Source organism: Macaca mulatta, chromosome 5 (genome assembly GCF_049350105.2).
Source record: "Macaca mulatta isolate MMU2019108-1 chromosome 5, T2T-MMU8v2.0, whole genome shotgun sequence".
In the NCBI taxonomy this organism is placed as follows: domain Eukaryota; kingdom Metazoa; phylum Chordata; class Mammalia; order Primates; family Cercopithecidae; genus Macaca; species Macaca mulatta.
Genome location: NC_133410.1, coordinates 2,834,651 through 2,860,113, shown reverse-complemented (window position 1 = coordinate 2,860,113; position 25,463 = coordinate 2,834,651). Strand labels below are relative to the sequence as shown.

Sequence of the window (25,463 nt, the reverse complement as noted above, 5' to 3'; positions counted from 1 at the left end):
AGCTATTCGGGAGGCTGAGGCAGGAGAATGGCGTGAACCCGGGAGGCGGAGCTTGCAGTGAGCCGAGATTGCGCCACTGCATTCCAGCCTGGGCGACAGAGCGAGACTCCGTCTCAAAAAAAAAAAAAAAAAAAAAAAAAAAGTTAACTTTTTTCGGCATCCCACAGGTATCCATATGCACTGTTTTAATTATCTTTTAGTTCTATGTATTTAAAAATTTTGACTCTCTGGGTATGGTGGCTCACACCTGTAATCCCAGCACTTTGGGAGGCTGAGGTGGGTGGATCACCTGAGGTCAGGAGTTCGAGACTAGCCTGGCCAACATGGTGAAACCTCATTTTTACTAAAAATAAAAAAAATTAGCTGGGCATGGTGGTGGGCGCCTGTAATCCCAGCTACTTGGAAGGCTGAGGAAAGAGAATCGCCTGAACGCAGGAGGCGGAGGTTGCGGTGAGCGGAGATCACACCACTGCACTCCAGTGTGGACAACAGACTGAGACTCTCTCAAAAAAAAAAAAAAAAAAAAAAAAAAAAAAAAAAAAAAAAAAAGACTGGTTTCTTACTTGACTCATGAGTTATTTAAACTTCTATACTTTTAGATTTCCAAATATTCTGTGATTTAAAAATTGATTTATAATAAATCTCTGATTAAAATATGTTGTGGTTAAAGAACATCTATTCTTTGGGGAAAGAAAATTTTTTTTTCAGACAGGGTCTTGCTCTGTTGCCCAGGCTCGAGTGCAGTGGTGTGATCACAGTTCACTGCAAACTCAAACTCCTAGGTTCAAGTGATCCTCTGGCCTCAGTCTCCTGAGTAGCTTAGACTACAGGTGCATGCCTACCTCACCTTTTTTTTTTTTTTTTTTTTTGAGACAAAGTCTCTCTTTGTCACCCAGGCTGGAGTACAGTAGTGTGATCTCGGCTCACTGCAACCTCTGCCTCCCAGGTTCAAGCGATTCTCCTGCCTCAGTCTCCTGAGTAGCTGGGACTACAAGCACTCATCACCATGCCCAGGCTAATTTTTGTATTTTTAGTAGAGATGGGGTTTCACCATGTTGGCCAGGCTGGTCTCGAACTCCTGACCTCAAGTGATCTGTCTTGGCCTCCCAAAGTGCTGGGATTACAGGCGTGAGCCACCAGGTGCAGCCTCTAGTCCAGTTTTGTTGTTTTTATTATAATACAAATAAATGCTTAATCACACCTGTAATCTCAGCACTCTGAGAGGCCGAGGTGGGTGGATCATTTAAAGTCAAGAGTTTGAGACCTGCCTGGCCAGCAGAGTAAAACCCCATTTCCACTAAAAATACAAAAATTAGCCAGGCGTGGTGGCGGGCCCCTGTAATCCTAGTTAGTCAGGAGGCTGAGGCAGGAGAATTGCTTGAACCTGGGAGGTGGGGATTGCAGTGAACCAAGATCACACCATTGCACTCCAGCCTGGGTGACAGAGACTCCATCTCAAAAAATAAAAAAGTGAAATAAATAGGCCGGGTGTGGTGGCTCACGCCTGTAATCACAGCACTTTGGGAGGCTAAGGCAGGTACATCACCTGAGGTCAGGAGTTTGAGACCAGTCTGGTCAACATGGTGAAACCCCATCTCTACTAAAATACAAAAATCAGCTAGGTGTGGTGGCGGGTGCCTGTAATCCCAGCTACTCTGGAGGCTGAGGCAGGAGAATTGCTTGAACCCGGGAGGCAGAGGTTGCAGTGAGCTGAGATGGTGCCACTGCACTCCAACCTGGGTGACAGAGCGAGATTCCCTCTCAAAAATAAAATAAAATAAAACAAAATTTTGTTACCATTAATTCACACAGTAGATAAAACATTATAGAACATAGCACTGATAAAATTTGCCCATCAGGAAAACAGCAAGTATCTAAAATGCTACTTTTCTTCTTAAAAGCATACTGCTCCAGTGTGTTCAACCATCAGCATATGTGAGGGTCACCCGGAAGGCTTTCAATAACACAGATGCCGGCCCCTTCCCAGAATCTGATCCGGCAGGTCTAGGGAGGGGCCTGTATCCCCCCGGAGACGCTGCTGGCCCAGGACACCTTGAGAGTCACCGCCTCAGTGGGGAGGGGTGGGGGGAAGCCACTGCTATCAACTATTTTTCTAGCATGTGAGGGGGAGGAGAAGTGAGACTGAGTGCTGGGAGTGGGGGAGGGGTGTGTGTGGCTGGCCTGTCCTGCTACAAGGCTCTTTAGTAGCCAGGTTGCATGGCTTGCTTGATGTAACTTCGTCTAAGACAACTAGAAGTGCCGTGGAAAGACAGAAAACCAAACATGTATGGCAAGCACACAATCACCACGGTTTCAGACACACAGCCTCCACATTTACCTTTTGAAATACTCCACTTCCCTCTCTGTCTCATCCATATCCACACTGTCTAGGTCAATATCTTTAGGTAGAAAGACATCATCTGTAAAATAAAAGAGAAGCAGCAAGTCAAATTACAGTAGCAGGCTATCTTATCAGAACAGAAGAAATCATTTGGCTTCGCTCAATTTAAACAACTTCAAAAATTGTAAACGTTTTTCTAAAACGAGATTTTACAGAAGGCCAAAGGAGGACAGCTCTCTGGTGTGTTTATGAACATCCAGGTCTGACCTGGAAACTGCAGAACTCACATGTCCGCTAAGCAAAGCAACCGTGGCTTCAGGTCCCATTAGAAGACATGTCTGCTAGAACCTAGACTCCCCATGTGACTGGTCATTACGTGACAGGCAGCCCATCAGAGAGCCCTTTAGCAAGAACATTCCCAGAAATCTAAACTGCATGCAAGCCCAGGGACTGCCCAAAATTTCTGCTGGTGTCAGGCAGAGCATAGCTGCCAGCAGAAGCTATCCAGAGGGCAGGCCCATATTAAGGAAAGTGCTGTCCCTCGAATGTGCCCTTGACAGGAAGAGGACCCAGACATCAACCCTACAGGAAGGCGGTTCTCCCAGGCATTCATCTCACCCATATGACATCCAGAGATTTCATCAAAACTTTTCTTTTCTTTTATTTTAGATGAAGTCTCACTCTGTCACCCAGGCATGATCTCGGCTCACTGCAACCTCCGTCTCCCAGGCTCAAGCAATCCTCCTGCCTCAGCCTCCTGAGTAGCTGGGATCACAGGTGCACACCACCAGGCCTGTGTAATTTTTATGTTTTTGGTAGAGACAGGGTTTCACCATGTTACCCAGGCTGGTCTTGAATTCCTGGGTTCAAATGATCCACCCACCTCGGCCTCCCAAAGTGCTAGAATTACACGTGTGAGCCACTGTGCCTGGCCAAACACTTTCAAGTTGTTCCAAACAAAAACCAAGGCTACATTTCATGCTGCAATTACACAACCATCTTTGAAAACAGGCAGGATAGCAGGGAAATCATTAAGGATTACTCAATTTCCTAGACTCTCAGGCAAGTTTGAGAATTTCTACTCCTCTGTTCTGTTCGGGTCACTCATCTAATTCAATCTTGAGCACCTTCCCGGGGCCTTATCTGAGCCTTTAGTATCAAAGTGACTCCAGCAGCACATATCTGGGCTGGGATGGGGTGGGGGGTGCAGAGCACCTAGCATCCAGCCCCATCAATGTGAACAAAGAGGACAGGAACCACTGACATTTCTTTGTTAAAGGTGAGTCTCCATTTCCCCGCAGTCCTCAACATGGGACAATTTTTCAGAACCTTTAATAAACACTCCATTTCTTTCTACCACTGGGGAATTGCCATGGTAGCATGAGGCATGTTCTACTTGCATAATAGCTAATATTTTTGACGACTCACACAGCACCAGGCAAGTGCTTTCAAATGTGTTTGTTCACAGAAATGTCACTTACGAGTCTCCTCTAAGGACCTGCTCTATGACAGCCTTGGCTACTCGGATCCCAACTGTATCCCTGAGGGCACACAGCGGGATGGAGGCCACAGTCACTGGTGCCACTGGGGACTGGGTGGTTTAGGAATGAAGGCTGGGTGTGCTCAGGGAACGGCCTGGAAAGTCAACCTTCAGTAATCTACACTTAGGAGGAAGGGAAAGATTAGGTTAAAGGAAACGCAGTCAATGGCTCAATCCTGGCACAGAACAGCAGATGTGACTGGAGAGTGAGGACAGCCCCCAGCCACAGCAGGCTCCACATGTTTGTACAGAGAGGTGCTTCAGGGTATGGGAAAGCATTCTGAGTCTCCATTTTTAAAAACTCAAGCAGCAGAAAGCAAGCACAGAACACTGTCCACTGACCCAGGAAACTGATGCACAAGCAAGGGTGAGAGGAGGCTGGAGCATTTCCAGATGTACAAAAAGTGAAGATCTAAGAAAGCATGATGTCAGCAGCCACCCACAAGAAGTTCTAGAAGAAAACAGCTCCAACTTGAGAAGGAAACAGAGCTGGCATGCCTGCTGGAAGTGCTGTCATAATAAAGAGATTTCTAATAATATTCTCTTTTCCTGACTAGAGCTAGAATAATCAGTCTATAAAATCTTGGTGTAAGAAAAACATGAAACACAACTTTAACCAATTTGGTATCAGGAAGAAATTTTTTACAACCACCACACTATATTAAACAGGAGAAATCAGTTGATCCAAGGATTTTATATCCAACCAAACTATCTGTTCATTGACAATACAACAGGCCAAAGCTTACTTCTCCAGAGCTCAGGGAATTCTGTGGCCCTACTCAAGGCCACTGCCTGAGGATGAGCTTCACCAACCTGAAGACTCCTGGGAACACTCAGCAGAAGCAAGCGGGAGCCCTGTTGTAGTAAACTGTGTACTTAAGAATATCGTGTGTTCTGACAGAGCAGAAACAACACAAATGAAAAATGGGGCTGGGTGCGGTGGCTCACGCCTGTAATCCCAGCACTTTGGGAGGCCGAGGAGGGCAGATCACGAGGTAAGGAGATTGAGACCACGGCGAAACCCCGTCTCTAATAAAAATACAAAAAATTAGCCGGGCGTGGTGGTGGGCGCCTGTAGTCCCAGCTACTCGGGAGGCTGAGGTAGAAGAATGGCGTGAACCTGGGAGGCGGAGCTTGCAGTGAGCTGAGATCTGGCCACTGCACTCCAGCCTGGGCGACAGAGCGAGACTCCGTCTCAAAAAAAAAAAAAAAAAAAAAAAAAAAAAAAAATAAATAAATAAATAAATGGGAAGAGGAGAGGCAGGGAGACAGGAAAAGAGCAAAACACAAAGAATGGAATCCACTCACTGCCTGCTGTGGAGGCAATGAGTGGGTGTCAGAGGACCTCCTAATGCCAACACAGCAGGCCACGAGGGGGTACACAGGGAACTCAGACCCCAGGAGCATGAGTGGGGTATGCAAGTCTATAGGAAGGCACTAGGAGAAAAGCACCAATTTTCCTAATACCTCCAATTTTTAAAAAATTTTCCGATATGGAGTCTTGCTCTATTGTCAAGCTGGAGTTCAGTGGCATGATCTCAGCTCACTGCAACCTTCACCTCCTGGGTTCAAGCGATTCTCCTGCCTCAGCCTCCTGAGAGCTGGGACTGCAGGCGCCGCCACCTCGCCCGGCTAACTTCTGTATTTGTGGCAGAGACGGGGGTTTCACCGTGTTGGCCAGGATGGTCTCGATCTCCTGACCTCATGCTCTGCCCGCCTCGGCCTCCCAAAGTGCTGGGATTACAGGTGTGAGCCACCGTGCCTGGCCATTTTTTTTTTTTTCTTTTTTGAGGCAGTCTAGCTCTGTTACCCAGGCTGGAGTGCAGTGGCACAATCTCAGCTCACTGCAACCTCCACCTCCTGGGTTCAAGCAGTTCTCCTGCCTCAGCCTCCCAAATAGCTAAGACTACAGATATGCACCATGATGCCCGGCTGATTTTTGTATTTTTAAGTAGAGACGGGGTTTCACCATGTTGGCCAGGCTGGTCTTGAACTCTTGACCTCAGGTGATCTGCCTGCCTCAGCCTCCCAAAGTGCTGGGATTACGGGCATGAGCCACGCCTGGCCCCAAAATATTTTTAGAAATTAAAAAGCAAAAAAACCCACAACCCATCCACACACACACACAAAAAACACACAGTAAATATAAAATACAGAAATTATAAAATAATGACAGGGTTGAGACCAACCACATAGTTATATCACTAAGTGTGAATGGGCTTAACTGACTGAAGAGAAGATTTTCAATTTGGCTCACAAAGCAAACCTCAGGTGTGCTTCACACAGAAGAACGACCTAAACCCAAGGCACTCAGGAAAAGGCTGGAAACAAAGGGCCAAGGACAAGGCTGCCTCGTCAGGCAAATGGGCCGAAGAGAGCAGGGGCAGCAATCACTATGCAGACAGAGCAGGACTCAGGCCGCAGGCACAAAGCACAACCAGAAGGTGGCCGCTTCTCAACACAAAAAGCCACAAGTAACTAAGAGTATATCACAGGAATGTGCACCAAGCCACACAGAAACAGGAGATGCAAGAAAAACAGAACCGTATTAATAATAAGCCATAGGGCCGGGCGCGGTGGCTCATGCCTGTAATCCCAGCACTTTGGGAGGTCGAGGCGGGCGGATCACGAGGTCAGGAGATCGAGAACATCCTGGCTAACATGGTAAAACCCTGTCTCTACTAAAAATACAAAAATTTAGCCGGGCGCGGTGGTGGGCGCCTATAGTCCCAGCTACTTGGGAGGCTGAGGCAGGAGACTGGCGTGAACCCGGGAGGCGGAGTTTACAGTGAGCCGAGATCGTGCCACTGCACTCCAGCCTGGGAGACAGAATGAAACTCTGTCTCAGAAAAAAAATAACAATAATAAAAAAAATAATAATAATAGTAATAAGAAGCCACAGAAGACAGGCCATGAGGACACAAAATAAGGATATACAGAAGACCTAAACAACAGAATTAATGTATCATGGAGGTGTATACATATATGTATCTCCATATGTAAATACATATGTACATACATACACACTCACAGTGAACTCTATACCAAGACCCAAGAAAATACACTTCTATCAAGTACACATGGAGGAGTTACAAAAGCTGACATACACTGGGCCTCAGAAAGTATCAATAGGTTTTGCAAAACAGAAAAACAATATTCTCTGATCGCAATGAAAAAAACCTATAAATTATTAACAATAAAAAAGTTTCTCCTACCTGGAAACTTAAAAGCTGCCTATTATACTATCGAGTGAAAGAAAAAAAACACATGGAATTTACAGACTTTCTTTTTTTTGGAGATGGAGTCTCACTCTGTCTCCCAGGCTGGAGTGCAGTGGCACAATCTCAGCTCACCGCAACCTCTGCCTCCCAAGTTCAAGCGATTCTCCTGCCTCAGCCTCCCCAGTAGCTGGGACTACAGGCACGTGCCACCACACCCAGCTAATTTTTGTATTTTTAGTAGTAAATACGGGGTTTCTGAACTCCTGACCTCAAGAGATCAGCCTGCTTCGGCCTCCCAAAGTGCTGGGATTACAGGCATGAGCCATGGCGCCCAGCCCAGAATTCCTTTAAAAAAATGATGGAGGCTGGGGGTGGTGGCTCACACCAGTAATCTCAGCACTTTAGGAGGCCAAGGCAGGTGGATCACATGAGGTCAGGAGTTCAAGACCAGCCTGACCAATATGGTGAAACTTCGTCTCTACTAAAAATACAAAAATTAGCCGGGCGTGGTGGCGCATGCCTGTAATCCCAGCTACTCAGGAGGCTGAGACAGGAGAACTGCTTGAACCCAGCAGGCAGAGGTTGTAGTGAGCTGAGATCGTGCCACTGCACTCCAGTCCGGGTGACAGAAAGAGACTCCATCTCAAAAACAAATCAAACAAAACTTTGTTTATCTATCAGACTCTATGGGATAAGGCTAAGAAAAAGATCAGAGGAAAGTTCCATGTGCTGAACACTTTTATCAATAAACGTGGAAGAAAAAAACAAAATGAACTAAATTTGTAAATTAAAAAGTTAGAAAAAACCCCAACAAAGTAAAACCAAAGAAAACACAGAAAGAAAATAAAGACGAAAGCAGAAATTAACGAGGTAGGCTGGGCACGGTGGTTTATGCCTGTAATCCTGCACTTTGGGAGGCCTAGGTGGGCGGATGGCTTGAGCCCAGGAGTTTGAGACCAGGCTGGGCAATCTGGCGAAATGCTGTTCCTACAAACACTACAAAAAAAATTAGCCGAGTGTGATGGTGCCCACCTGTGGTACCAGCTACTTGAGAAGGTGGCAGGGGAAGATCACCCGAGCCTGGGGAAGTTGACGCTGCAGTGAGCCGTGATTGTGCCACTGCACTCCAGCCTGGGCAATGAGTGAGACTCTGTCTTAAAATAAAAAATAAAAAAGAAAGAAAGGAGGTAAAGAAAAACAGTAGGCTGGGTGTGGTGGCTCCCACCTGTAATCCCAGCACTTTGGGAGGCCAAGGCGGCTGGATCACGAGGTCAGGAGATGGAGACCATCCTGGCTAACATGGTGAAACTCCGTCTCTACTAAAAATACAAAAAAGTTACCAGGCGTGGTGGCGGGCACCTGTAGTCCCAGTTACTGGGGAGGCTGAGGCAGGAGAATGGTGTGAACCCGGGAGGCGGAGCTCAGTGAGCTGAGATGGCGCCACTGCACTCCAGCCTGGGCAACAGAGCAAGACTCCATCTTGGAAAAAAAAAAAGAAAACCAGTAAACCTAAATAATAAATTAACAAGATTTTAAGAAACTAACAAAATACACAAACCATTAACTTAGGCAAAATAGGGAGAAAGGAAAAATATACAAACTAAGAAATGACAGGTGAAAATAGTCATTGCAAAGAAATTTAAAACTATGATGAGCCTACCTTGCAAACATCTATGTAAATAAATTTGAAAATCTAGTTGAAAAGAATAATTTACTACAGAAAGATGGTTTACCATAATTAACCTCACTAGAGATAGAATAATTTCCAGAGAGGAGAGAAGACTGCTAGCAAGGACCAGAGAAAACACACCAGGTCCACGGGGCCTGCAAAGGGATTTCTATCAAACCTTTAAAGCCTGGATGGTCCCAGAGTGAACTGTTCCAGATCACTGAAAATGCAGAGATGGGTTTTCACCATGTTGGCCAGGCTGGTCTCAAACGCCTGACCTCGTGATCTGCACCCCCCTCAGCTTTCCAAAATGCTGGGATTACAGGCATGAGCCACCGTGCCCAGCCAAAAACTTCCTAATTCTTTTTATGAGGCAAGTATAATACTGACACTCAAAGATAATACAGACAGAACAAAAACGGAAGTCACAGACCCATCTCTCCTAAAAATAATATAGGTGTAAATATATTAAATAGTGTAAACAGATTCCAAAACAAAAGAATATACCACAATCAAGTGAGCTTTATTGCAGGAATTCAAGTTCAGTTCATACTTAAAAATCAAATAACATAAAACACCATATTAATACGTCTAAGAAGAAACATCATGGTTATCTCCACAGATGCTAGAAAACCTTGAAAGTTTAACACCCATTCCTAACGAAAAACACTCAAGAGATGAGGAATCGCTGGATATTTTTTTAACATTAAATTTTTTTAATGTGGCTAATTTCAAATAATTATCTTATAATATATAAACCTAAAGCCAACATCTTACTTAATGTGGAAACACCAGAGACATTTCTGTTAAGATCAGAAAAGATGCAGTTAAGTAAAAGAAAACAATTAGAGGCATAAGAATGGAAAAAGTAGAGGTAAAGCTTTCTCTATTTGTACACATATGTAATAGAATGCCTGGAAAACCCCAGAGAATCAACAGTAAGACTCAAACAATAGAACAATTCAGTAAAGTAGAAGATATAAACCTAACATATAGGCAGGGTGAGGTGGCTAACATCTGTAATTCTAGCACTTTGGGAGGTCAAGGAGGGCAGATCACTTGAGGTCAGGAGTTTGAGACCTGCCTAGCCAACATGGTGAAACCCCATCTCTACCAAAAATACAAAAACCAGCTGGGCGTGGTGGTGTGCGCCTATAGTCCACCTACTTGGGAGTCCAAGGCAGGAGAATAGCTTGAACCCAGAAGGCGGAGGCTGCAGTGAGCCAAGATCGCACCATTGCGCTCCAGCCTGGGTGACAAGAGTGAAACTCCATCTCAAAAAATAAATAAAAATAAAAATAAATAAAAATAAAAAAATAAACATACAGCCGGGGGTGGTGGCTCACACCTGTAATCCCAGAACTTTGGGAGGCCAAGATGGGTGGATCGCCTGAGGTCAGGAGTTCGAGACCAACTTGACCATCATGGTAAAACTCTGTTTCTACTAAATACAAAAAATTAGTTGGGCGTGGTTTTGCTTGCCTGTAATTCTAGCTACTTGGGAGGCTGAGGCAGCAGAATCACTTGAACCTGGGAGGCAGAGGTTGCAGTGAGCCAAGAATGCACCACTGCACTCCAGTCTGGGCAACGAGTGAAACTCCATCTCAAAATCAATCAATCAATCAATCATACATATATAAATCAATAGCTTTCACACACAAATAACCAGGTAGGGCAGCACTATCTAACAGAAATACAATCTGAGACTGGGCGCAGTGGCTCATGCCTGTAATCCCAGCACTTTGGGAGGCTAAGGTTGGAGGATCACTTGAAGTCAGGAGTTCGAGACTAGCCTGGCCAACATAGTAAAACCTGGTTTCTACTAAAAATACAAAAATTAAATGAGTGTACTGGTGTGGCACCTATAATTCCAGCTACTCGAGAGGGTGGGGCATGAGAACTGCTTGAACCCGGGAGGTGGAGTTGAACCTGGGAGGTAGAGGCCGCAGTGAGACGGAGGTTGCAGTAAGCCGAGATTGCGCCACTGCACTCCCGCCTGGGTGATGGAGTGAGACTCTGCCTCGAAAGAAAGAACGAAAGAAAGAAAGAGAGAGAGAGAGAGAGAGAGAGAATCTGACTCTGAGCCACACACATAAGATTTTTCTAAAAGCCACATTAAAAAAAATTTTTTTAAAGAAACAGGTGAAATTAATTGCAGTAATATATTTAATTAAATATATCCAAAATAGTATGATTTAGACATGTAACCAATATTAAAAATTATACTGAGATATTTCACTGTTTTTAATTCACACTAGGTTTTCAAAATCCAGTGTATATTTTACACTTGTAACACTTCTCAATTTGAACTGGCCGCATTTCGAGTGCTTGACAATAACATGTGACTAGTGGCTACTGTACTGGATAGTTCAGAATTAGAAATATAATGGTGGAGAAACTCCACTTAAATTAAAAACAAAGGTGATTAAATGCTGAGAAACAAACTTAGTAAGAAATGTGAAAAATACATAAGAGAAAATTTAAAATATTCCTGAATGACCTGAAAGTAAACTTGAACAAATGGAAAAACATCTCTTGTTCTTGGAAGAAATGATCAATATCATAAAAACATCAATTCTCCCTAAATTAACGTACAAGTACAATGCAATTCCAATAAAGATACCAACAAGTTTTGCTTTTTTGTGGGGGGAGAGTCTCACTCTTGCTCTGGCTGGAGTGCAGTGGAGCAACCTTGGTTCACTGCAACCTCTGGATCCCGGGTTCAAGCAATTCTCCCGTCTCAGTCTCCCAAGTAGCTGGGACCACAGGCACTCGCCACCATGCCTGGCTAATTTTTTTATCTTTAGCAGAGACGGTGTTTCACCATCTCATTGGCCAGGCTGATCTCCAACTCCTGACCTCAGGTGATCCGTCCACCCAGGCCTCCCAAAGTGCTGGGATTACAGGTGTTGAGTCACCACACCCAGCCCCAACAAGTCTTTTTTTTTTTTTTTTTTTTTTTTTTGAGACGGAGTCTCGCTCTGTCACCCAGGCTGGAGTGCAGTGGACAGATCTCAGCTCACTGCAAGCTCCGCCTCCCGGGTTCACGCCATTCTCCTGCCTCAGCCTCCCGAGTAGCTGGGACTACAGGCGCCTGCCACCTCGCCCAGCTAAGTTTTTGTATTTTTAGTAGAGACGGGGTTTCACTGTGTTAGCCAGGATGGTCTCGATCTCCTGACCTCGTGATCTGCCCGTCTCGGCCTCCCAAAGTGCTGGGATTACAGGCTTGAGCCACCGCGCCCGGCAACAAGTCTTTTTTTAAAATGGAGCCAGGCACATTGACGCTAAAGTTCATATGGAAATACAAACAAGAAATAGCCTGGGAAATACTGAGCTGGAAAAGCTATTAGGAGAGAATAGCCCTACAAGATATTAAAACATGTAGAGCCTCTAAAAATAACTAAATGTAATAATGACACAAGTAAACAGAGAGGAAAGGAAGAGAAATTCCAGAAACAGACCCAAGTGAATATTGAAATTTACTGTAGGACAGGCGGGGAACGGTGGCTCACGCCTGCAATCCCAGGACTTTGGGAGGCCAAGGCAGGCAGATCACCTGAGATTGGGAATTTGAGACCAGCCTGACCAACAAGGAGAAACCCCGTTTCTACTAAAAATACAAAATTAGCCAGGCGTGGTGGTGCATGGCTGTAATCCCAGCTACTTGGGAGGTAGAGGCAGGAGAATTGCTTGAACCCAGGAAGCGGAGGTTGCAGTGAGCTGAGATCATGCCGCTGTAGTCCAGCCTGGGCAAAAGGAGTGAAACTCTGTCTCAAAAAGGGAAAGGGAAAGGGAAAGGGAAAGGAAAAGGGAAAGGGAAGGGAAGGAAAGGAAAGGAAGGAATTTATTGTAAGACAAAGGTGGCATCTTGAATCACTGGGACAAGATGATTTTATCATTTTTTTTTGTTTTTGTAGAAACAAGGTCTCACTATAGACCAGTCTGGAGTGCAATGGCACAATTATAGCTCACTGTAATCTCAAACTCCTGGGCTCAAGTGATCCTCCTGCCTCAGCCTTCCAAGTGGTTGAGATTACTGGTGTGCACCACCATGCCCTGATGTTTTTAAAAAAAATATCTGTAGAGATGGGGTCTCACTATGTTGCCCAAGGCTAGTCTCAAACTCCTGGGCTCAAGTGATCCTCCTGCTTTGGCCCTCCAAAGTGCTGGGATCACAGGCATGAGCCATCACCCTCACACCTGGTCCAGGATGAACTTTATAATAACTGGTGCTAAGGCCGGGCATGGTGGCTCATGTCTGTAATCCCAGCACTGTGGGAGGCTGAGGCAGGAAGATTGCTTTAGCCCAGCAGTTAGAGCCAGCTAAGGCAATGTAGTAAGACCCTGTTTTTACTAAAAGAAGGAAAAAAAAAAAATTGCCAACATGGTAGCACATGCCTGTAGTCCCAGCTACTCAGGAGGCTGAGGCGGGAGAATCACTTGAACCCAGGAGTTCAAGGCTGCAGTGAGCTATGACCACACCACCACACTCTAGCCTTGGTGAGAGAGCGAGACCCTATACCCCACCCCCCAAAAAAAAGAATAAATAATAATAATGTGCTGGGACAACTCGTTAACCATTTGGAAAAAGAGAAATTGGATCCATATTTCACACCACACAGAAGAAAAATTTCCAAACATATTAGGGATATAAATGAAAAAAAAATGAAACTACACAGATACTGGAAGGCAGCATGGGTGTGTTCCTCTTTAACCACAATGTTAGGGTAAAACTTTCTAACAATTATTCAAAATCCAGAGGCAATAACAAATCAAGAAGCTGACCACATAAAAGGAAGAACATTTCCTGACTGAAGAGCATACATCAAGTCAAAGACGACTTACGAACTGAGAGAACGTCTGCAGCATACACTGCATGAGTAAAAGGTTAATGTCCCTACCGTATAAAAAATTCTTGAATACAAAAGGGAAAAGGCCAAAAACCTAGTAAGAAATGAGAAATAGATATGAAAAGAAAATTCATACACACAAAAAGAAAGAGACCTTAATAATATTGACCTCATTGTAATTAGAGAAAAATGCAAATGAAAACCACACTGAGGGCTTACTGCAGCTAATGGATTGGCAAAAGTTAAAAAGCCTGACAACATACTCTGTAAGCAAGGCTGTGGCCAAACAGGCACTCAGATGCTGCTGGTGGGTAGGCTGACTGGAAGGTTTGGAGAACTTGGACGTAGCTAGCAAAAAAACTATGAAAGCACTTACCTTTTTAAAAATTTTTATTTTATTTTGTTTTAGAGATAGGGTCTTGCTCTGTCGCCCAGACTGGAATGCAGTGGCGTGATCTTGACTTGCAACTTCCGTCTCCTGGGCTCAGGTGATCCTCCTGCATCGGTGTCTCCAGTAGCTGAGACTATAGGAGAGCACCACCACACCTGACTAATTTTTGTATTTTTAGTAGAGACAGGGTTCTTTCCACATGTTGGCCAGGCTGGCCTCGAACTTCTGACCTCAAGTGATCTGCCTGCCTTGGCCTCTCAAACTGCTGGGATTATGGATGTGAGCCACCGTGCCCAGCCTTAAATTTTTTTTTTTCTTTGAGACAGAGTCTCATTCTGTTGCCAGGCTGGAGTGCACTGGTGTGATCTTGGCTCACTGCAACCTCTACCTCCCCGGTTCAAGTGATTATCCTGCCTCAACCTCCCAAGTAGCTGGGATTATAGGCATGAGCCACCATGCCCACCTAATTTTTGTATTTTTAGTAGAGAAGGGGTTTCATGTTGGCCAGCATGGTCTCGATCTCCTGACCTCGTGATCCGCCCACCCCAGCCTCCCAACGTGTTGGGATAACAGGAGTGAGCCACTGTGCCCGGCTGCTTTAAAATTTTTTTTAAGAGACAGGGTCTCACTCTGTCACCCAGGCTGGAGTGCAGTGGTGCAATCACGACTCACTGCAGCCTCAAACTCCTGGGCTCGAGTGATTCTCCTGCCTCAGCCTACCGAGTAGCTGGGACTACAGGCGTGCGCCACCACGCTCAGCTAAGTGTCTTTTTTTTTTTTTTTTTAAAGTAGAGACGGGGTCTTGCTACTTTGCCCAGGCTGGTCTTAAATTCCCGATCTCAGGTAATCCTTCTGCCTTGGCTTCCCAAAGTATTGGGATTACAGGCATGAGCCACCACACAGGGAACACACTTACCTTTTGACCCAGTCCTCTCCCTTCTGGGAAAATGCTCCAAGGAAGCACCTCCAAACAATATGGAAATACATATGCACACAAGTACTCACTGTAGCACTGGGTGTAATGATTAAAACAAAGCACTGAGGCCAGGCACGGTGGCTCATACCTGTAGTCCCAGGTCACTTGAGGTCAGGAGTTCAAGGCCAGTCTGGCCAACATGGTGAAACCTCATCTCTATTAAAAATACAAAAATAAGCCAGGTATGGTGGCACCTGCCTGTAATTTCGGCTACTTGGGAGGCTGAGGGAACTGCTTCAACCTGGGGGGTGGAGGATGCAGTGAGCCAAGACTGTGTCACTGCATGCCAGCCTAGATGACAGAGTGAGAGTCCACCTCAAAACAGAAACAAAAACAAAAAACCAAAGCATTAGAAACAACCTAAATGCTTGCACACAGAGGAGTGACTGAAGAAATCAGAGTACACTTTAAATGGAGTACTGTGTAGCTGTAGAAAGAATGAGGACAATCTCTAGGAACTGATGTGCAGTGATTCCCAGAATATATTAAGTAGAAAAAAATCCAAAACTCAATATTAAATCTGTAATATACTACCTTTTACGTAAAAAAGAAAAGCAAATAAGAAACTGATTAGTTACTTACAGGGAGTAGGTAAAAAAAAAAAAGAGGGATTGGGTAGGGGAGAAAACAAAATGGAATACAAATGGAAAAATGCAATCAGATATGTTTTAAATGAGTAGCATAATTGTACTAAAGGTGCAAAGAACTAATTTAAGTCATTTGTAAATTCAGTGTTATCACCACACCCTGAGTTAGCTAAAGACACAAAGAACTGAACAAATACCAAAAGCATGCCCAGAGTTTCCCATCAGGGTCAAGGCAGGCACTTCTGAACCCTTTACCTGTGTTGTAGGACTCGGCAAGTCAGTAAAGGCACCGTGGATGATGGGGTCCAGGTTCTTACTATCTAAGGAGTTAAAAAGGTGGGCGGGGGAAGGGAGAACACTTGCTGCAGCACAGGAGTGGGGCTGGGATATCTGTGGGAACGCACGGCCTGTACATAGCAATCAGATAAAATAGACATCTCTGCGTGTGTAGGTGGCAGGTGCTCATGTGCACACGCTCACAGCCCCACTCCTGCCGCTCTACTGACTGACAGGGCCTAGAAGCAATGCCATATGGCAGTGTCCAGGTCTGGGTTTCTGAACACCACTGTTCAAGAAAGAATAGGGCTCCTTGGAGAAACGGCTGGTTCAGGGCTGGGAGAGAGAAGACATGAGATGAGCCCAGAGCATCGAACCATGACAGAAAGTATAAAGTGCTTAAAGGCTGGTAGGGCCACCTCAAACCATCTAAGGAAAAAGCCATTCCGAGGGTCTCCCACTGACCAAATCTCAGACAATCAGAACAGCAACATAAATAGCGTTTGTAAAAGATTCTAATCTATAGCATCAAGTAAAAATTCGTGGATCCATCCTGATATAACTAAATGAAAAAAAAAAAAAAAAAACATGGGGTTGGAAAGCTCTTCCTACAGTTGAATGGCAGGTAACAAATACAGAAAGAATACTACTAGAAAAATCACCATTGGGGCCGGGGGCGGTGGCTCACGCCTGTAATCCCGGCACTTTGGGAGGCTGAGGCGGGCGGATCACCTGAGGTCGGGAGTTTGAGACCAGCCTGACCAACATGGTGAAATCCCACCTCTACTACACAAAATTAGCCGGGTGTGGTGGTGCATGCCTGTAATCCCATTTACTCAAGAGGCTGAGGCAGGAGAATCGCTTGAACCCGGGAGGTGGGAGTTGTGGTGAGCTAAGATCACGCCATTACACTCCAGACTGGGCAACAAGAACGAAACTCCATCTCAAAAAAAAAAAAAAAATAATCACCATATGACAACACAGTAATAAACATTTCAGGCAAGAATCATTAATGGATGCTACAACTAGTTGGTGAATGTTCAATAAAAACGGGATACTCGTCTCCCCATAAGACACTTACTAATTATCAAAGGAGAAATACTAACTTGACCGTAGTGAAAATGGGCAGACCAGCTCAACCCAGGATCAGAGTTCCCGTCCCCAGTGAAGGGACAGACGCCACCATCCACTCCTGGTGGGATACACCAGCAGGGACTGGTCACATCAATGGTGTTGCTGCCCAAAACATGGAATCTGAATCTGACGGGAAGACATGGGACATACACCCTGACCAAGGGTTACTCTAAAAAAATAAATGGGTTGCACTCTTCAAAAAAGTCAAGGTCATGAAAAACAGAGAAACCGATCCAAAGGAAAGGAAACTAAAGAGATATGACAGGAGATCCTGGACTGGATCCCACGTCAGGAGAAACAACAGAGCTTTTTTTTTTTTGCTATAAAGGATGTTAAAGGGACAACTGGAGAAACATGAGTAAGGTGTACCATTAGAGAATAGCACTGGATCAGTGTCAACTTCTTCATTTTGATCACTGTACTGTGGTTTTATGTGTCCAAGTGTCCTTATCTTGAGGAAATATACACAGAAGTATTTTAGATTAAAGGGGTGTCATGTATGAAGTGACTCGCATTCTGTCCAGAAAAATAAGAGAGAGAGGGAGAGAGAATGACGAAGCAAACATGGGAAATACTGATGTTGGGGAACTACAGTTGGGGAACTGGAGGGGGTAGAAGTCCTCTTTTTTTTTTTTTTTTTTTTTTTTGAGATGGAGTCTCCCTCTGTCTCCTGGCTGGAGTGCAATGGCCCGATCTTGGCTCACTGCAACCTCTGCCTCCTGGGTTCAAGCGATTCTCCTGCCTCAGCCTCCCCGAGTAGCTGGGACTACAGGCACGCCACCAAGCCCAGATAATTTTTTTTGGTATTTTTAGTAGAGACAGGGTTTCACAGGGCCAGGCTGGTCTCGAACTCTTGACCTCTGGTGATCTGCCCACCTTGGCCTCCCACAGTGCTGGGATTACAGGTGCAAGCCACCATGCCCGGCCCCTCTACGCTCTTTTCTACAGGAGGGAGGCCACATGGCGAGAGCACGCCAAACCCGGTGTTTTCCCATACTAGCACATCACACGTGGAAAACCAGGCACCGCTCAGAAATACCTTCCCGCTATTCTGTATTTACCAATTGAATTGTTGACTCTGTCTCCTTTCTTCTTCTTATTTTTCTTGTTCTTGCCCTTTGGCTGAGGGGACTCTGCCAGCACCAGCTTGTTGTTCTGATGCTCACTGGGCGAGTTGGGCTCCATAGGGGTTGGGTTTGACTTTTCTTCCTTGATGTGGTTCAGCTGCTTTTTGTTATTGTTATTACTGTTGACTTTTCTCTCCTCTCTTTTCTGCTCTGTGATGGATGTGAGATCAACCACCTTAGCCTTTGACTCAGTCTGGGCCCGAGACTTGGGCTGCCCCTCTGTGGCCTTGGGCGGCTCCGTGGGCCTCCTTGCTGGCTCGCTGCTGGCCTTGCTGGTCTGCCTCAGCTTCTGCTTGCCATTTCCCTCTTTATGGTGCTGCATGATGTCAAAGAAAAAAGAGAGTGGCTCATGCTGCTTCCCATTCACCTCCTTGGGGAGGAGAAATTTGGAGTCTCTGGTGATGACGGGGTCTGCAGCATCCCCCTCAGCCCCTAGCCCTGGCCTGGGCTCTGAGTGGTTCATATGCCTGGATGGGGACTGAGAAGAGGTTTCTGGTGCTTCAGTTTGCTCTAGTGAGCCATTGTGGATGTTTTCAGAGTTAGGGACAGACTCTGTTGCTGCCTGGAAATTTCCAGTGAGCATGTCCAACTTGGGGCAGTCTTTACTTGGCCTCTCCTTCTTCTTCTTTTTTACAGCTCTTAGCTTCTGAAGCTCCTGAAGCCGCTGAAACTCCTCCTTGAAACGCTCCTCCTCTTCTTCTTCCTCCTCCTCCTCCCGCCGCCTCTGCTCCTCCTGGAGGTGCAGGTGCTCCCGGGCCCTGGCCTCTGCTTCCAGGCGAGCTTTCTCCTCCAGCTGCCAATGCGAAAAGAAGGCAGTTTAAGACTACAGTGAGTGCTAAAACTTAAGTCATACAGAAAAACTAAGATAATTTTAAAAACGAATCACATATGGAACATAAACTCTGAAGAGGCTGTAATACATCAGAACTTAACACACACCCACCTCCAATTCTCTTACTCTACAGGATTGTCAAACTTCATCTATTTACTAAAGTATATGCTTACTTTTTTGGGTGGGGGGGTGGTAGTTAACAAAAAATTCCCCATAGCCTTTGACCTGGTGCTAAACACAGTAACCAAGGGCAAAGCAGCTGCAAAGCACACATCCAGGGAGCCAGCTACCCCTTCACAGGTGCGGCAGGGCATCGTGCTGCCTGGAGGAATGGATGATGGAACCAGTACCACAGCCTGCCTGGGCAGTACTGAGGCTGCACACGTGCTGCCAGAACTCTGGCCACCTTTCCAGGCGAAGGCTAATGCATTCACCTGAACAGGGAATGTAAGAAATGTGTAGCGGCTCACACCTGTGATCCTAGGAGTTCGAAAGCAGCCTGGGCAACACGGCAAAACCCTCTCTCTACAAAAAGTATCAAAATTAGCTGGATGTGGTGGCGCACGACTGTGGTCCCAGCTATTTGGGAAGCTGAGGTGAGAATCGCTTGAAGCCAGGAGGTCGAGGCTGCAATGAGCTGTGATGGCACCACAAAAAGAAATGTGTAGTAAAAGAAACAGAAATTCCTTCTTCCCACCCTAGCAGATAAACAAAAGTGCCATATATTTTCACTAGTGGGACAGAGCAAATGACTCACTGTCCAAATTGATGGAAAATTAATTTTCATCCCAAGTGAAGACTGCCTTTGAGTAGTGATGTATACATACATACTCCAGGGGCACAAATGGAAACTGTTCTTTGTGTTCAGAAAGCAGATGGGAGTCATCAGTGTCAGGAGCACAGCTCCATCCACCACCAACCTTTAGAAATGCTGGGGCTTATGAGAAACTCTGGCAAAAGCATTTCTCCTAGAGAAATAGAAAAGTACTCCCCAAGTGTAAATTATTTTTCACAATATTATTAACAGGAAAATTATCTTTTGAAAAACTTAAAAATTATGATACAAATTTAACATTGGTATGTTACTAAAAATTTCATTTGACAATTCAAGTAAAAATCATTTAACATCCTTCTCCATGTGTATGTCAGGAGCAGCACCCAGCAGCCACCTCATGGTGGGTCCTACAGTCCGATGTCTGGAGTGAGTTGTGGGGCTGCACTGCAGAAGTGGGGAGACTGACTCCATCAGGACACTTGCTGGCACACACTGGTCAGCTGGCGTCCTCTCGGAGCCGATCTAAATCCAACATGGGTGTCTTGTCAGTATGTGGACCAATAACAAGCACGTGAGGGCAGGTGCCCTGGTCTTTAGCAGGGTGGCTGCCCCAGCACAGGCCTCCGGGTTGGACCTGCTACGGGACAGAACAGGTGAACTATTGCCGTCCCTTCAACAAGCAGCCAGCCAGTGAGCCTCAACACACATCTGTGAGCTGCTCTGTAAAATGGGTGCGGTGTAGAAAGCACCAGGAGGCGGTCCCTCGAGGTGGGACTGGTTGCTGAGCAGGGCCTATGACATCAGCCTCTCTGGGCCTCAAGTCTGGATCCAGACCACTTGCAAGGTCAGAGGGCAAGAGCCTGGGATGGAGAGTACCCTGAAAACTCAGGAAGGGGTCCCAGAGGCCTCCAGTGAATCTCAATGGGAGGTCTCAGAGCCTTGGACCACCGTGGGGGCCCCTGATGCTGGACACTCCTGAATGGAGGACACACTATGTTCTCCCCACTCCAGCAGTCTCCAGTCTTCTGGGGCACAGAACAAGGCTTCTCCCCTAAAGCCTCCCAATCAGGCCCAATAATCAGCCTAAACCTACTTCAGGACTGCGAGGCATGAGCAGAGTTCTTGAGGGTAGAACAATCGCAACAGCTAAGATAGAAGTAACAACACAGGACATCGGGCCCACCCTCTGGTCCACTGTGGGATCGTCCTCTTCCTCACCTCTCTGCCTGACCATGCCGCGGACAGAAACCTGGCCTCTTCCCAAGACAACTGTCCTACTGTCAGAACCCCAGGAACCTACAAGTTCCCTCTGCATGCAGCCCACATCTGCTCACTGAGGTCTGGCTCTTAGAGCCTGACATTTTTAGGGAGCTGAAACCAGAAGGCTCTTTGGAACTGCTCCAGCATAGGGGCATTTAGAAAATCCTCCAAGAGAAAAGGTTTTTTTTTTTTTTTTTTCTCTTTTGAGACACTCTCACTGTCACCCAGGCTGGAGTGCAGTAGCATAATCTTGGCTCACTAAAACCTCCACCTCTGAGGTTCAAGCGATCCTCTCACCTGAGTCTCCTGAGTAGCTGGGACTACAGGCGTATACCACCATTCCTGGCTAATTATTTTTGTCTATTTGACATTTGCTTTTTGTGACACACCATGCCCACTGGAAAGGAGAGAACTGCTCATGCCTTCCCATGAAGACTTATTTTCCTCCCCTCTAATCAATGCCATGTACTGGTCTTCATCTGGAACAGCAGTGGGACAAGAGGAGCATGGGGGACATGCTCAGACCTGAGTCCAGAAGACTTCCCTGTGCCAAGTGCCCTGCCCCAGTCTCATATCAAAGACACTTCTTCACCCACAGGCCCCAAAAGCCCACCTGGGCCTTTCTTCTACCATCTCTACAGTTGAGGGCTCCTTTCTTGGAAAAGAAGGTTCTCCAACAGATAAAGCTGGAGTGTCTGCTGCTGCCCTCGTGACAGCCAGCACAAGAACAAACCCATTCTACAAAAGGGGAAGTAATTTCCTGAAAACACAAACAAAGTGAAGTTTTTTACCGGTCTCCAGTTCAGGCCACCAGCGACAGGCTGGCTCTCGGAGCAATGTTGTGGGCAAGTAAACTCACGTCAGAGCCCCAGCCTTCTGTAGCTCAGCCCTGCCTGGAGACTGGTGTTGCACAACACCCTCAAATGCCCTCAGACCTGGCACCTCCAGGTGCTGAGACCTGTCACTTGCCTTCCTTTGCTTATGCCTTGCCCGCTTTGCTGCACGCGTGCTGCTCACTGGTTTGGTTTCAGAGCTGTTTATAAACTGCAATAAATCCTCCACCCTCCGATGGTCAACGACGCTTTCCCTTTCTGAGATCTGATCCATTTTTTTAGGTTGCTCTTCTTTCCTCTTGGTCAGCCGTAAGCGAAGCTTTTCCCTCATTTCTGCGTAATTTCTACTTGTTGGTGCAGCTGGAGGCTGAGAAAAACAACAGTTACGCTTAAGTTTTAAAAATTTTGAATGTAATAAATTTCAGACCACACCTCCAAAAATAAACTGTTTTATTATTCAAGTAGTATATATTTGTTGTGAAAAATAAGGAAATAAAACCAGCAGAAAAAAAGAAAAACCTATCAGCAAGTCATCCAAAAGTGGCATTTTGATACCTATCCTCAAATTTTACATATTCATGAAAAACCTGGTAAAACATGTACAGCTATGCACATAAGTGAATTTTTAAACTAAAAAGGAAACAATTACAAATTCTGATTAATATACTTTATTTATTTATTTATTTATTTACTTATTTTCGAGACAGGGTCTTGCTCTGTCACCCAGGCCGGAGTGCAGTGGTGCGATCATAGCTCACTGCAGCCTTGGTCTCTGGGCTCAAGCAAAGCAGCCATGTACCGTCACACCCACAGCTAATTTTCTTCATTTTTTGTAGAGAAAGGGTCTCACGGTGTCGCCCAAGCTGGTCAATTCCTGGGCTCAAGAGATCCTCCTCCCTTGGCCTCCCAAAGTGCTGGTATTACAAGCATGAGCCACCGTGCTTGGCCTCTACTTGTTATTTAATATGGTGTGAATATCTTTTCATGTCAATAAATGTGTCTGTAGTATCTTTCCATCCATTTGTAGGTTTCCTTTTTGGTGCCAAAAACAAAAAAAAACCTGCCCTGAATCCTACTGCCAAATTTCTTACTATAAAAATATGTGCACATTTTAGGAAATGCAAACAGAGCTAAAGCAGAAAAAGAACAACTATAAGCCCCTGCTATTCCTACCACCCATCCCTCTTAAACTGCGGGTGATAACTGGTTGTATAAATTAAATCACAGCTCTGGAAAGATGGACAAGTACGTTGTGTGTACCAATGCCCTCTGTATTCAAGCAAGAGAAATCCAACTGCACACACACAACGCTGCTGTCACTGGCCACAATGTTCCACCATATGGATACACCATGGTTAACAACCTCCTACCAATGGGTATTCAGTAGGAATACTGCACCCCTGATTTACCAATTACCTTAAAAACCACAAACAAAATGCAAAAATGAAGCAAAAAATCATTATGGCTAAATCTTTGGGCAAATATTTTTCTTTGCTTCTTTACGATGGATATATCCTAGAGGTGCAGAATTTCTGCAGAGGAGCCCGTGTGCTGCACACTTCCCACATCATGACGTGCTGACCTCACGCACTCACCCCGCCGTGCCCAAAGAATTCGCAGTAGCAGCAGTCGCAGTACTTGCCCTCCTTCTGGTTGGTGGAGGTTGAGGTGCTGGAGCTGTGCTCAGAGCAGCTGTCCTCATCTGCACTCTCATCCCCATCATCTTGCTGTGGGTCGTAGACACCATTCTCGCAGCGATGCCCTTCGCAGTCAGGGTCACTGCAAAATTGCACACAAGCTCATCGGCAAGTGGCCGGCCCCGGGAGGCAATGACTCCCATTGTTGAGCATGACCACCCACTGTCCTGCCCATTTCACAGACAAGAGGCAGCGCAGAGGATGCATAGCCCCAAGGTTCCTAGGGAGTCATACACATGCACCAAAGACGTTGGCCAGGGGCTCACGTGGGAGGCATGGCGTGTGCGCACGCATGCAGGCGGTCCCTCAAAGCGCTCATACAGCGCCACTGAACAGGAACACGCAGTCTCTCCAATGACTCCTTCTAAGACTGTCCCTGCCACCACAGCTTCCATACTAAGGGGGAGAAGGGGTATAGCTTCAAATGGGCGAGTTCAAAGGTAACAGAAATTGTCTTAAAAGTAAAGTCTGGCTGGGTGCAGTGGCTCACGTCTGTACTCCCAGCACTCTGTGAGGCCGAGGAAGGTGGATCCCCTGAGGTCAGGAGTTCGAGATCAGCCTGGCCAACATGGTGAAACCCGTCTCTACTAAAAATACAAAAACTAGCCAGGTATGGTGGCGTATGCCTGCAGTCTCACTACTTGGGAGGCTGAGGCAGGAGAATCACTTGAACCCAGGAGATGGAGGTTGCAGTGCACTGAGATTCCACCACTGCACTTCAGCCTGGACGACAGAGCAAGACTCTGTCTCAAAAACAAAACAAAACAAAACAAAAACCTGTTGAGTGTTTGTCGTATTGTGTTTTTACTATACGCATTTCATTCATTTTCTTCTGATTCCACCCTAGGTATAACAAATACAACTTATACAACAAATAACAAACAATGTACGCCCCCGATGCTGTCAGTGTTTAGGGGTAACTGGCCTACCTTTCCATGGCAGCCCACTGCCCCTGCTCTTCTGTCTGCAGAACTAGAGGCTGAGATGGGAGCCCCTCCACACTTGGCCTCTGCTGGGGACATCCTTGCATTCCCTCAGCATTTCACTAGGCTTTTCAACTGCATGGTCCCAGGGAAGTTTCTGTAGCTGTGCTAGTGCAGTGTAACACCCATTTTCCAAAGTGCTCCCATGTCCCCAATCAGGACTTGGCTCACCTGCAGACACTTGGAGGGGCACTAATGGAGCCATCTGTGGCCGGGGGCAGGGGTGCAGGACAGAAACTCTTGCGTGTGTCCACAAACCCGGGAGTTGTGGTTGCTGTTTTGGGGAATGATGGGGCTGCAAGATTTGCAAGGTGAGGTGTGGAAGCAGGTGAAAGAGCGGCAGGTGAGAGCGCGGCAGGTGAGAGTGCAGCAGGCGAGAGCGCTGGGAGGGGGGCCAAGCCCGTGGGGCTGTTCCTCGGGGCGGCTGGGGCCGAGTGTCTGTGGTCCTCCTTGCTGATGCCATGAAACACGTCACCTGCATTTAGAGAGGTGAGAGTCACTGCCAAGTTTTTGTTTCAAAAATGTTCAAACCTGCAGAAAATCTGAAAGAACACACAGAGAACCCATTCATCCTTCACCTTGCTTCATCATCACGACCTAATATTCTGTCCTGTTTATAAACTTTATTTCTTACATGCACACACACTTTTCGGCTGAATGTCTGCCAATTGCACTCGCCTCTAAAACACTTCGGCATGAGCTCCTCAGAACATCGACAGTTTGCTTTTTCAAAAAAAATTTCTTGGCTGGGTGCGGTGGCTCACGCCTGTAATCCCAGCACTTTGGGAGGCCAGGCCAGCGGATCACGAGGTCAGGAGATAGAGACCAGCCTGATTAACTCAGTGAAACCTTGTCTGTACTAGAAGCAGAAAAAATTAGCCGGGCATGGTGGCATGTACCTGTAGTCCCAGCTATTCGGGAAGCTGAGGCAGGAGGATCACAGATCACACCACTGCACTCCAGCAGCCTGG

At 46.2% G+C, this 25,463-nt stretch overlaps 1 protein-coding gene and 1 long non-coding RNA gene across 13 annotated transcripts in view; one reads left to right on the top strand and one right to left on the bottom strand.

The window, feature by feature from the left end:
* FAM193A (family with sequence similarity 193 member A) overlaps window positions 1-25,463 on the bottom strand; it is a 201,260-nt gene that overhangs the window by 16,020 nt on the left and 159,777 nt on the right. For all 12 annotated transcript variants that reach the window (XM_078002878.1, XM_078002879.1, XM_028848244.2 and 9 more), the window contains 5 exons: window positions 24,664-24,967; window positions 23,408-23,591; window positions 21,949-22,179; window positions 18,047-18,905; window positions 2,339-2,420 (listed from right to left, as the gene is read on the bottom strand). In XM_078002878.1, the coding sequence (XP_077859004.1) occupies window positions 2,339-2,420; window positions 18,047-18,905; window positions 21,949-22,179; window positions 23,408-23,591; window positions 24,664-24,967 (1,660 nt within the window). The remainder of the gene's footprint in view (window positions 1-2,338; window positions 2,421-18,046; window positions 18,906-21,948; window positions 22,180-23,407; window positions 23,592-24,663; window positions 24,968-25,463) is intronic.
* On the top strand, window positions 14,781-16,514 carry LOC144341091 (uncharacterized). The gene is made up of 2 exons (XR_013417692.1): window positions 14,781-14,903; window positions 15,104-16,514. It is a non-coding gene; the product is annotated as an uncharacterized LOC144341091 (long non-coding RNA).